This window comes from Solanum verrucosum, unplaced genomic scaffold, assembly GCF_900185275.1.
Source record: "Solanum verrucosum unplaced genomic scaffold, falcon-dt-bn FXZP01000285.1, whole genome shotgun sequence".
NCBI lineage: Eukaryota > Viridiplantae > Streptophyta > Magnoliopsida > Solanales > Solanaceae > Solanum > Solanum verrucosum.
In genome coordinates this window covers 745,055-757,265 of record NW_026019934.1, presented here as the reverse complement: position 1 = coordinate 757,265, position 12,211 = coordinate 745,055, and the positions used below count along the sequence as shown (strand labels likewise).

The window sequence follows — 12,211 nt, the reverse complement described above, 5'->3', positions numbered from 1 at the left end:
TCATTTTTTTCGAAATTAATTAAAAAATAAATTGATACACGAATCAATTGGATTTGATTTTGATTGAATAAATGAGATAACAAAAATAGCCAAAAAATCGTACATCAAAAAATATGCCACCCACACACTATTGTCGGACCACGACAATTTGATTTTCTTCTGTATATTTTTTTAATTAATAGAAATAATGAAGATTAATTAACTTAATAAGATTATCTTTGGAAAAGAATATTTTTTTCATATATAAAATGAAGCAATATATTCCATCTATCTTTTTTTCTTATGAGAAAATATTTATCTCTTCAAAACTTTTAAAGCTTATGGTATTTATAAACATGTCATGATATTTATGTGGTTAAAAAGTAAAATTATGTCACTAAGGCATAATTATAAAAGATTTAACATTAAATTGTTTTAAATGATATGAAGATATTATTCTTTTCATATTAATGCCACCACAAAATAATTGAAATGAGGGACGGATAATTTTGCAGCTAAATAACAAAAAATTATTGTTTATTATCTAATGATGAATTATCAAAGAAGATTTTGTTAGCTCCGAGTGGTTTTGATTAAAAACTAAATGTCACATAAATAAAATGGAGCATAATATCAGTGGTTTTTATTAAGAAATGAAAAAAATTCAAAATAAATAAATAAATACTAGCAAGGAAAAGGCCTTGCCTTACCGATCTTAACAAAGAATAGAAAAAGCAATATATTACTAGCTCGATTTTAGTTTCACATTTAAAAAATCCAGTCTATTCATTATTCAGAGGTCAACATGCCAAATTCCCGACAATAAAATTTAAACTAAAGTAGAAAAAAAATTAGCTCACATCTAACACCCCCTTTTACTCAACAAATTGGTTTCTTAATAATGTCTTTAGCACTTTAATAATGATTAGTGTCTGTTAGTTAAATTGATCATTAATATAATTATCTTTTTTGGCCAAAACAGTTTTTATTTTAATCACACTAAAATAGTTACCTTTGTCTGATGGTGTACACTGTCAATGGATAGATAGAAGGGAATAATATTCTTGAAGTCTTGCTTAATTATTGCTAATTAACTACTCTTTTTTTCATTCTTACAATATTTAATTCTTGTATGTGGGATATAAATTGTTACGTATTTAGTGAATATATGAAACTACTTAAATGAGAATCTAGTAGTTTGTCTTTGGTTTTACTCTTTCGCATAAAGTCTTATGTTTTTATCATCAATTTTCATGGCTTTTTATTCGTTTGGTCTTGTTATTTCAAATGAAAAACGAATTCATGATTTATTTTTTATGAATTAATCATTTTTAAAGACTTTTTCATACTGAATTTAGATATAAGTTTAGAATTTAAAATTTTAACAAAAATGATAAATCTGACATGACTGAATTTATTATTTTTTAAAATTTATTACTTTATTTTTATTTTTAATAAATTTTTACATATAAATTTATGTTTCACGTCTTATTGAACCCGATAACTTAAAACCGCGTCCTCCCCTTGTTGGATGGTGACATGAGACTTTCCTACGATGAACAAAAATGTGTAGTTAATTTCACGTGTGATGAATATAAAAGTCAAAATACAGTCTAAGGATGTATATTTACAACATATACATACATTAATTGGAGGGTGGGAGGGGGTGAAAGGGGGGTGGGGTATTGATTGTTGGCGTGATTTGTGGTTGTGGGGTGTTAGTGACGGAGGAGGTCCACCACCTGCCGGACATGAGTAGGTATAACACTTAACCGACACTAATATATGTATTTTACCGTATAATTTCACGAGTGGAATCTATAGATTGTAGGAAGTATATATGCAGACTTTATCTTTATTTTTGTTGGTGAGATATTGTTTTGGGGGGGAAAAAATGACGAGTGAAATTTGGGGATGGTAGAATGTAAGCAAATTTTTATCTTTATTTTTATGGGATGAGAAATTGTTTTCGACAGATTTTCAACTTAAAACAAACATAACCGGCAGAAAAGTGAGAAAGAAAAAAGACAACAAGATAAATACTATATACAAAACAAGTATAACAAAAAATATTAATACATATTGAAATTGGAGAAAAAAGAAAATGTTCAATAGCTAAATCATACTACGAGTACAACGACAACAAAACATACTCTACTATCTATTTCACGTTCTATCTTAATTCTCGATAAGACGAGAAAGTCATGACCTCAATTAGTTATACTGTTTTGGCAATAATTAACATACTTATCATATTACGATGGAAGAAATATTGTACTCTGACGTGAGGTAAAAAAAATTAGGGAGGGTTAATAGTGTTTTTTGTCCCTTAATTATTGATTAAAAAAGGTTTTAATTCTTGTGGTATTTTACTAAATATATATATAATTAGTTGAAATATACATTTTTGATTCATAAACATATTTGAGGGTAATATATATAGTTTAAAAAGTAACCAAAATATACCATAATTTCTTACATATAAGGATCAAAACACACATTTTAATTAAATATACTAAGTCATAAATTACAATAAATGGGGTATGCACCTATCTCAAAATATAATATACATCTACACTGACCATCATATATTATCCTGTTTGGTACATTGCACTTTTTATTTTTTAAAAAAAATATATCTTCTTTTTTTTTCCATTTTTCTTTAATTAACTAATATTGTACGGTAAAGGCAACCCACAAACACAATATTTATTTATTTATTATATAAAGAATGAAAAACCTTTGTGGTTGAAACTCATTTTTTGTCGTCTTCCTTTTTTGTATTTGGATAAATTGAAGCCTAAGAGTTAAGTTTGACAAAAGAATTATTAAAATACGATTATATTAATGGTTAGTTATAAATTATAAGACAGGTGGAGGTTGATTTTTTGTTAATAATTAGTAGATAAATTTTAAATAGCAAAGCAAAAAAAAAAAAAAACCGCAATTCAAGCTTAGAAGCTATTAAATCATCATTAATTGCTATGCATATTGTATCCACTTTGTTCTAAAAGTCATGTTTTAATCCCACCATAAATAAAGTTTATTCAATGGGGATTGTATAGTAACCTCGAATATTAAAAATTTGATCGAATAATTATATCGAATATGTTATTATTATGTTATTGTTGAATCTCAGATCATCTGAGATCAATTATAAGAACAAAGGGGATATTATATCTATCCCACGAACCCTTTAGTGGTAGGTGTGGAGTTAGAAACGTGAAGGGGTTCATCAAATACTCATCAACAAATTGAATTATTTATATTTTACATTTCGAAATAGAATTTCAACTCCATCGTCATTTGAACGGTCACAAAAATATAATTTGATCTTAAATTAATGGAATTGGTTATATAAATCATTATCGATCATTTGCTCTATTTGTGCCCCTTTCTTATGTATAATAAAGATTATTGTGAAAAGTCAGACGTGTGAAATAAAGTTAATTAATGATATTAATTAAGCCTAAAACAACAAGGCTTAACACATTTTGCCTTTTGGGATATAAATAAGAATAATATAATATTACAACTTTATCCTCCTCTATCTTATCCCTTTAACTCCAAGGAGATACCAATTAGAACTTTGAAAAGACTTTTTTTTTCTTTTAAAAAATTATATAAAAGAAATTAAAATGAAAGGGGAGAACCAACGAGGGGTTGTGATGGAGTAGTAAATACTCTTTCATCCTTAACCAAGAGATCGTAGGTTCGAGTTCCTTTGGGTACGAAGTCACATTTGTTAGGGAGCAATTTACCCTCAATGTGAGACTTTTCAACGCAAATCCAAATTTAGTCACGCTCCAATATGAGTATCGGACACCGAGTACTGGGTAACCAAAAAATGAAAGAGTAACAAGAAAGAAAAAGCAAAAAAATATATTCTTTTAAGCATGCAATAATCATGACAATGAAGCATTTCAAAATTGGTGTTCTTATTGTTATCCATAATTAAAGTGACTAATAAAAAGTACTTTCTTAACGTGCAACTAATCTCATCTTCTTGTTAGCTTCCTAAAAAAAGTCTTGGCTATCTACTAGCTAGTATTAATTCATTGTACAAAAATTTATATTATTCAACTACTTTATAATACTACGAAAAAATGCCTCGAAATTTGGCTCATCGTGTCATTTTCTTAAAAAAATAAAAAATTATTGATAAACTGATACCATACGCCAAATTTTGATAAATGTCCATAAAAAAAATAGCAATTTTCTGATAGTTGAAATATGCTACTCACAATAATACACTTGATGTGACCTAGCTAGTAATAACTATAGGAGAGAGCCAAATGTGTTTTCTGATGACTGTGTTTCGTTTAAATACTTTTTGAATATATCAAATTGTTAAGTATTATGATTTATACAATATTTTTTTATATAATTTTTAAATAGATAAATTTTATTTCACATAGAACTATTTTTAGATAATTTGACCTTGTAAGTCGAATCAAACCAATTAGCAAATGTAGCAATGCCAAAAATTGAGTTGTATAATATTTGGCTTTTTGGATCAATCAAATGAAAATGACTTGACATTTCTCTCGTTTTATTTGACTATAATTTTTTGTTTTATGTTAATCTCAAGTCCAAAACTTGATAATTAAGTTCTACTTAGTATATATTATCCACATTATTCTTATCCTTAGAATAAAAAACTAAACATTTGTCAAAAAAAAAAGGGTCTAATCAATCCTTGTTATAAGCCAATTATAAGTTTAGTGATGTTAATTAGTCACTACTCACTAAGCCCACTAATTAATGGTAGTCACATTGACATTATTTACTTTCCAATTAATTAGATGTCTTTCGTTTTCATAATAATTTTTTGCTATTTAAACATTGTAAAACAAGCTGGAATAATTAGTTAATTATTCATATACCAAGATCGCATATTTATAATGTGACAGCTTAACCACAAGTACATTTCGTCACAAAAAATCTATGTGAAAAGACTCTTATGATTTTTTTAAATATTTACAAAGACAGTGTTCAAGTTAATTTACCATTTTCATGTTTAATTTGTTATATTTTATTTGAGTCGAGAGTTTATCGAAAATAATATCTTTATCATCACGAGCATCATGACTTTATTCTTTTGTTAATATAGATGATGAGAAAAATAAAAGTTAAAATATAAAATAATTTGCACATCCTATTAAATCGTTGAAATTTCATAATCTTGATTAAATAATCTTTATCTTATTATCATTTATCATGCACGCACGAAGGCATATTCTTATAATGAAAAAAATAAATAATCTTTGACGAATTTTCTTGGAAAGTGTGCAATTGTGCATGCACGAATCATCGAGAAATTTGTCCTTGTAAAAAAACAAAAAATATGGTGTCATAGCAATAGCAAATTTTGTACAATTTGGTAGTTGTCACTGGATGAGTCATATTTTTTACTAAATTATTCAAAATATGAATATAAGAGTTTTTTTTAATATCTACCATATAACATAAAAAAAAATTCTAATCATATCTAAGTCGTGCAATTTTTTATCAATTTCTTTTTTTAAGTCCCTCAATCCTATTTGGCTTCATCCGATCGTCAAAAACATTAGGGCAAAGAAATATGGTCGACACTGTTGGGATGTCAACAATGCGAGCCGACAGTTAATAGACACTGTATTTTGAGCCCACGTTTGGTATGTGCTTTGCTGTCCTACATTGCACAATAACTATATGGTAAATACTTCAGTTATTTACATTTATTAATTTGATGTAAATATTGAATGTTAATAAATAAATATTGGACCTATGTAGTTTTTAATGTCAAAATTGTTCAAAATCATATAATGAGACAATTTATGTGGAAAATCTAACACTCACTACTATATATCTATATATGTCAATTAAAGCGTGAACAACACAATATGAGGCCATCAAACATTGGGTAAAAACAATATAATTGAGACAGAGTGAAAATCATCCAAATAATATAATGAGACCAAAACTCTCATTCACAATCGATGTGAGAAATTTGGCATGCCTTAAAATACGCTAAAATCTAATATATCCTTCGCAAGAAAATTATTCTATACATACATATCATATTTTGAATACCTTTAACGAAAATTGTTACAATCCATGTGGCTCCGCTTAAATCCGTCTCGATCCAATATTATATTTAAAATAGTAAAAAAAAATAGTTTTTCTATCACTAAAGGTTCTTACATAGATAAATTTCTAACAATTTCTAGTAAAAATTGGACATATACAATATCAATATATCAAATATGATCACACAAGCAAAATGAAAAAAATGTAGAATATTCACAAATCTTATTTCAACGAACCTTTTAGAGGATAGTAAAGTTATTTCCGCTAGTAAATATTGGACATATATATATTCAGTAAAAAAGAAACCAATATTTCAGTAGGTACAGAAGTTTAAATATAACACATTACAACTGTCCAATAATGAATTTATCTATCTAATACTCCATCTTATTTAATTAATTTCTCTATGTCTGTTGAAGATAGGACTATTCTGACTTTGCTGAGTTGTTCTTCATCAAACTTATTCAACATATCTAGGCTACCATTTTTAATATTCATCAAATAAATTCCATGAGAATCATGAGAGATTGTAACAAATAAATAATTAGAATTTTGGAGGATTCTAGGAAGAGGGGTCATGTACTCATCTTTCATTATTTTTGTAAGGAAGCAGTACAATATATAGATATTTTCATTAATTTTGACAGCTAAGGGAAAATGTATCTTATATGCTTATAGAATGTTGTGAATTATTCTTAAGCTAACGCTCAAAAGTTTGGAACTTGTTAGTGTGTCTCAATGCATTTTAGTGTATTTTGGTCCAAGACTCGCTCAGAAAACGCCTTTGAACACTGCTCGTAATCTTGTATGATCATTTTTTATAGTAAACTGAAAATCTTATAAGAAAGCGTTCAATCACTATCCAAAATTATGTAAACGTTAGATGAAAATCTAATATTTCGTCGGTCTCAAAGGAACTTTATTTACACAACATTTTAAAATTGGGACATAATCTAAACGATAACCTAAAAAAGAGATATGTGACTAAATTAAGGAGGAACTTTCGCAAATAGCCACTATAATAAACTTAATTATGCTCCATAGCTATAGTTTGCATATTTATGGGTTGTAACTACAATTTAACCTATCTCGTTTGTATAATTCGCAGATTTGTATAAATTCGCAGGTTTGTATAATTCGCTGGTACATTTGTATAATTCAGTTATTTTTGTATAAACTCGAAATAACAAATTTATACAATTACAAACATCAGAAGAGTAAACAGTTATACAAATTATATTATACAAATTACGAATTATACAAAAGTTATACAAATTATATTATACAAATTTCGAATTATACAAACTAAAAAGCTGAGTTGCATAATTATAGCTAAAAGTAGGCCGCAAATTGTAATTAAGGCAAACTATAGCTATGCTAAGTAATTAATTATTATATGTTTGCTTATACACGCAATTTTCCCTAAATTAAGCTTACCAAACTTACAAGTTTGATTGCATTGGGTTGGGTTGGGCTTGTGCATAGCCCATGAAGATTTTGAGACAAACTTATGTTTAGTATTTGAGGCCCAGTAGTACTTTCAATGCTTCAATTACAAGCCCATTACTTCAAACAAGTGAACTATAGCCCAACTACAGAGAGCCCAAATTCTGGCCCAAATTGAAAACTAATCCTCCATCCCTTCTGGACTTTGGTATTATACATCTGAGCCCAAATGGAAAGAATATAGACTTTTCTTACACTTTTGCCCCTATGTTGTGTTGGTCAATAGTTTTTATCTCTAGACCAAAGTAATATTTTTCACATCATAATATCTTATAAGTTGTAATCTGTGCTCTTACAAAATTATGTTTCACAAGGAATAAATTTGATTACTAAAGACAAAATAAAAAACAACTTATTTAAAGAGTAAAAATTAAAGATCAATCCATTTGAAGGGCAAATCATGCAATTAAACTGCTCTTCTAAAGATTTTTTATGTCAATTATATATCTATTTGTTAACACTTAAGTGAAATTAGAAGTACTCATACAATCAGCAACAACAACATACACATTGAAATCCCATGAGTGGAGTATGTGGAAGGAAAAATGTATGCAAACCATACCACTACTTCGTCCGGAGGTAGAAAGGTTATTTCTCAAAGACACTCGATAATAAATTCAAGTACAAAGAAGGAGGCAGTGGAAAAACATAGCAAGTAACACGTAAGTAGTGCAAAGTTTACTAGAAAGAAGCAAAACAACAATAAAATAGTACTCATATAGTCAAGTCCATCAAAAATATACTATATTTTTTATGTTTCAATTTATTTGTCTGAGTTTAATTTAACAAGGGAAAATAGTAAAAAATGCCCTTAAACTATGTGAAAAGAACAAAATGTCATTCATTTGTAGTTTGGTCCAAAAATCCCTTTACCATCAATATTTTGATTCAAAAATTCCCCTATAGTCAATACTTTAGTCCAGAAATTTCCTTATAGTTACTAAATGGGTCAAAAATACCCTTTTCTAAAGAAATATATTATTATTTTTCCTTTTTAAACACATATTCTTCCTAATTAAAATATCATTAAAGAACCATGTTCTTGTTTTCTTTCTTTTAAAATCACTTTAACAAATAAAAATGTAGGAAATATTTTTTTTTCTTCTTAATCTCATTTTATCAATTAAAATAGAATAATTTCATGTACCCTTTTCAACATCTAATATATGTCATATATAAACTATCATAATATATTCATCATTAATTTGTATTTATATAATGATAAAAAATAATAATAAAAAAAAAGAAATATTTTTATTTTTTATTTTTTTCTGAATTCAAGTAAGATAAATATTTTGTAATTAAGAAAATATTATTAGAAAAAATAATGTGTTTTAAGAAAATAAATAATATATTTATTTGGAAAATGAACATTTTTTACTCATTAAATAACAATAAGGGCTTTTTTGGATCAAAATATTGACGACAAAGATATTTTTGGACCAAACCACAAACAAATGACAGTTTTGTTCCTTTCGCATAGTTTAAAGGCATTTTTTATCCTTTTCCCATTTAACAATATACACATATTACTATGTAAGTTAGAATAATTGGAAAAGAAAATAATAGGGTCAAAATTGGAAGAACAAAATACTTGTCTCCTTCTTAAAAACCCCTAAAACCCTAAACCCATTTTCATCAAGGCCGCCAAAAGAGTATTGAAGCATGAGACCTCCAAGAGGACGTGGTGGTGGCGGATTTAGGGGCGGCAGAGATGGCGGCGGCCGTGGTTTCCGAGGCGGCGGGGGAGGACGTGGCGGTGGCCGCTTTCCACCTCGCGATGAAGGACCTCCTTCAGAAGTTGTAGGTATGTATAGTAGATGTTGAATGCCCTTCGGTTTCTTTGCGTGTTTACTTTTTTATATTTTGAATCGTTAGTGAAATTTCTAGTTCCACCACTTAATTGAACACCAAATTAAAATAGATTCATATTGTTATAGACATGTCTGAAAAGCTTTTATCTACGTTGCTCAGACTCTCCAAAATTATTGTCACATGCATCCATCGACATTGTTGAAGAGTTCGAGCAACCTAGGCTATTATTGTTGGGTTAAAGATGTGATTTTGATTGGTAAATTGGTATCATTGTATGGTTAAAGATGTGATTTTGATTGGTAAAATTTTGCAGAGGTGGCTTCTTTTGTGCACGCATGTGAAGGAGATGCAGTGACAAAGCTGACAAATGAAAAAATCCCTTACTTTAATGCACCAATTTATCTTCAGAACAAGACACAGATTGGGAAAGTTGATGAGATTTTTGGTCCTATTAATGAGTCCGTAAGTAATCTCGTTTCGTGCTGTGATTTTGCTTACGGATTACTGATGCTATATATAGCTTTTAATTGTTGTTGTAGTTTTTTTATTAAGTTGTTGGAAGGGGATTTAAGGTACTTTAGCCTTTTGGTATATACTAATTTGAGTTGTATATTGGTGTTGGTAGAAGAAATATTTGAAATGAATGGTTGAAAAGTTAAGTTGATAGAGATATAGTCACACAATTGTTTAAAAATTGAATCTTTAATGAGTTTGAGATCTTTGAAAGTTGTGCAGTTGTATGAAAGGGAAGTTGTGTCAAATGTTTCGGCACATTACAAAATATAAAGTGTAACAAATAGTTTCTTTCTTCATTATGCTTCAGGAGTTCAAGGAGAAACATGGAAATGTGATTTTCTTGTGGAAAAGAAAGTAAAGTTGTTACCTTTTTAGCTCAATTGTGTGCTGTAACTAGAGAGACTTTGATAGTGGTGACCTTAACTTGTTTTTGACAGTTCTATAGAATCTGGTTCTTGTAGTTTAATGCTCCATTTTACCTCTAGTGCAGCACCTTTATAAAAAAACTTGGGGACTTTTGTCGTACCTTCTTGCTTTATATGGGATCAAATTGGTTGCTTTTAAATGCTCAAAGTGATGATATTTGGTTATGATTCATGCAGCTTTTTTCAATTAAGATGATGGAGGGAATCATTGCAACTTCATATTCAGCTGGAGATAAGTTCTACATTGACCCAGCTAAGCTTTTGCCACTGGCCAGATTTCTTCCACAGCCTAAGTATGTTTTCTTTGCTATACCTCACGCTTTGTTCCTCCGGATATTCTTGTACGCCACATGACCTAAACTATTGAGTAACAATGACAATGGTTTATGTTCAAGAACAACTTGTAAAAGAAAAGTGTTGAGATAAAGATGGTAAGTAACTTGATGATACCTTTTAGCGCAGAGAGGAGATGCAACTTGTATAATTTTAGGAATCAAATGCTTTTTATACAAATACTGTGTTGTGATTCCAAATAGCCGCAAATTCAAGGACGTACCTGTGCCTATAATTGCAGTTTCATTTAGATTGGCGAGATAACAAACCATCCCTTAAAATCCTCTAGTGAAGTTGTATAACTGTTAAAATGTTGAAGTCTTGACTTGTGCACAAGAAATAAATTGATTTCCGAGGGATTTGATTGATCGCTTCCCGCGCTCTTCCATATGTCTTTTGCTTTTTAAAAAAAAGATGTTGATCCAATGCTAAGCAATGTTCACTGTTGCAGGGGATCACAACAAGCTTTTAGAGGCGGTGGACGAGGTGGAGGAAGAGGTGGAAGAGGTGGACGTGGAGGCGGTGGTGGTTTTCGTGGTGCTAGAGGTGGAGGTGGTGGTTTTCGTGGGGGTAGAGGACCTCCTCGAGGTGGTCGTGGAGGCGGTTTTAGGGGTAGAGGGAGATTTTAAAAAGAAATATGATGTACTTTTGATTTCTCTATTTTAATTTGTAATTCTGAATGCTGTGAGAACTCAATTGGGAGAATGTTATCATTAGTTCCTTTTCGTTAATGAAATCAGCCCTCCTTTATCTTCATCTTTTCCGATTTAATCGAGAATTTTGTTTATTTTGTCTATTTGTTACTGCATCATGATTTAAATGCCAAGTTGCCAACTATTACTTTAATTAATGGCATTATCTACTTGTTCTTGTTGAGTAAAGTTGGTCTTGGTTTGTATGTGGATTTTATTTTGTGTTTGGTCTGTTTCATGATTTAAAGTAGCAATTGTTGTGTGGGAAATCATTTCAATTTGTCCTTTTGATTTGTAATGTCAATAGAACATATCGTAGTTCCAGCTGCAGAGAATGATCAAAGATTTTGAAAACTAGGACTCTACACTGATTATATGTTGTATAGGCCGGAGTGTTAGATGTTTAATAACTAGTATGTTTAAAATATGAGAAGTATAGGGTGGAGTGTTAGATGTTTAATAACTAGTATGTTTAAAAGATGAGAGTAGCGGAAAATGAGAATATTAAGATGGATGTGCAAGTAAACTAGGAGAGATATGATTATGAACAAGGTGGGAGTGACTATCGTGGTGGACAAGATACAAGGTTGAGATGGTACGCACATGTGATGAGACCATGTGTATATGTCTCCAGTGAGTAGGTGTGAGAGATTGACTATAGTCGGTATTAGGAGAAGCAGAGTAGGCCGAAGAAATCTTGGGGAGAAGTGACTAGACATGAAATGACACACCGCCTATAACTTATCGAAAACATGACCTCAGATAAAGATATGAGGGTCAAGGATTACGGTTAGGTAGTTGAGCGTTACTATTTCCCTTTCCAATATTGCTATTATTACTCTTCCTAGTTTAGTTTTGGTTATTACATGTTCT

The 12,211-nt window shown here is 29.6% G+C and overlaps 1 protein-coding gene across 1 annotated transcript; it reads left to right on the top strand.

The window, feature by feature from the left end:
* The first annotated feature begins 9,188 nt into the window (after positions 1 to 9,188).
* On the top strand, positions 9,189 to 11,373 carry LOC125834082 (putative H/ACA ribonucleoprotein complex subunit 1-like protein 1). The gene is made up of 4 exons (XM_049513258.1): positions 9,189 to 9,364; positions 9,686 to 9,834; positions 10,491 to 10,606; positions 11,098 to 11,373. The coding sequence occupies exons 1-4, from the start codon at positions 9,223 to 9,225 to the stop codon at positions 11,273 to 11,275; spliced, it is 585 nt and encodes a 194-aa protein (XP_049369215.1). The 5' UTR covers positions 9,189 to 9,222; the 3' UTR covers positions 11,276 to 11,373.
* The last annotated feature ends 838 nt before the right edge of the window (positions 11,374 to 12,211 follow it).

Bases quoted from the DNA above. Each gene is read 5' to 3' on its own strand.
- LOC125834082 (XM_049513258.1), top strand. From the start codon at position 9,223: ATGAGACCTCCAAGAGGACGTGGTGGTGGCGGATTTAGGGGCGGCAGA. The intron at 9,365-9,685 runs GTATGTATAGTA...AAAATTTTGCAG, and splicing joins ACCTCCTTCAGAAGTTGTAG to AGGTGGCTTCTTTTGTGCAC. The intron at 9,835-10,490 runs GTAAGTAATCTC...TGATTCATGCAG, and splicing joins TTGGTCCTATTAATGAGTCC to CTTTTTTCAATTAAGATGAT.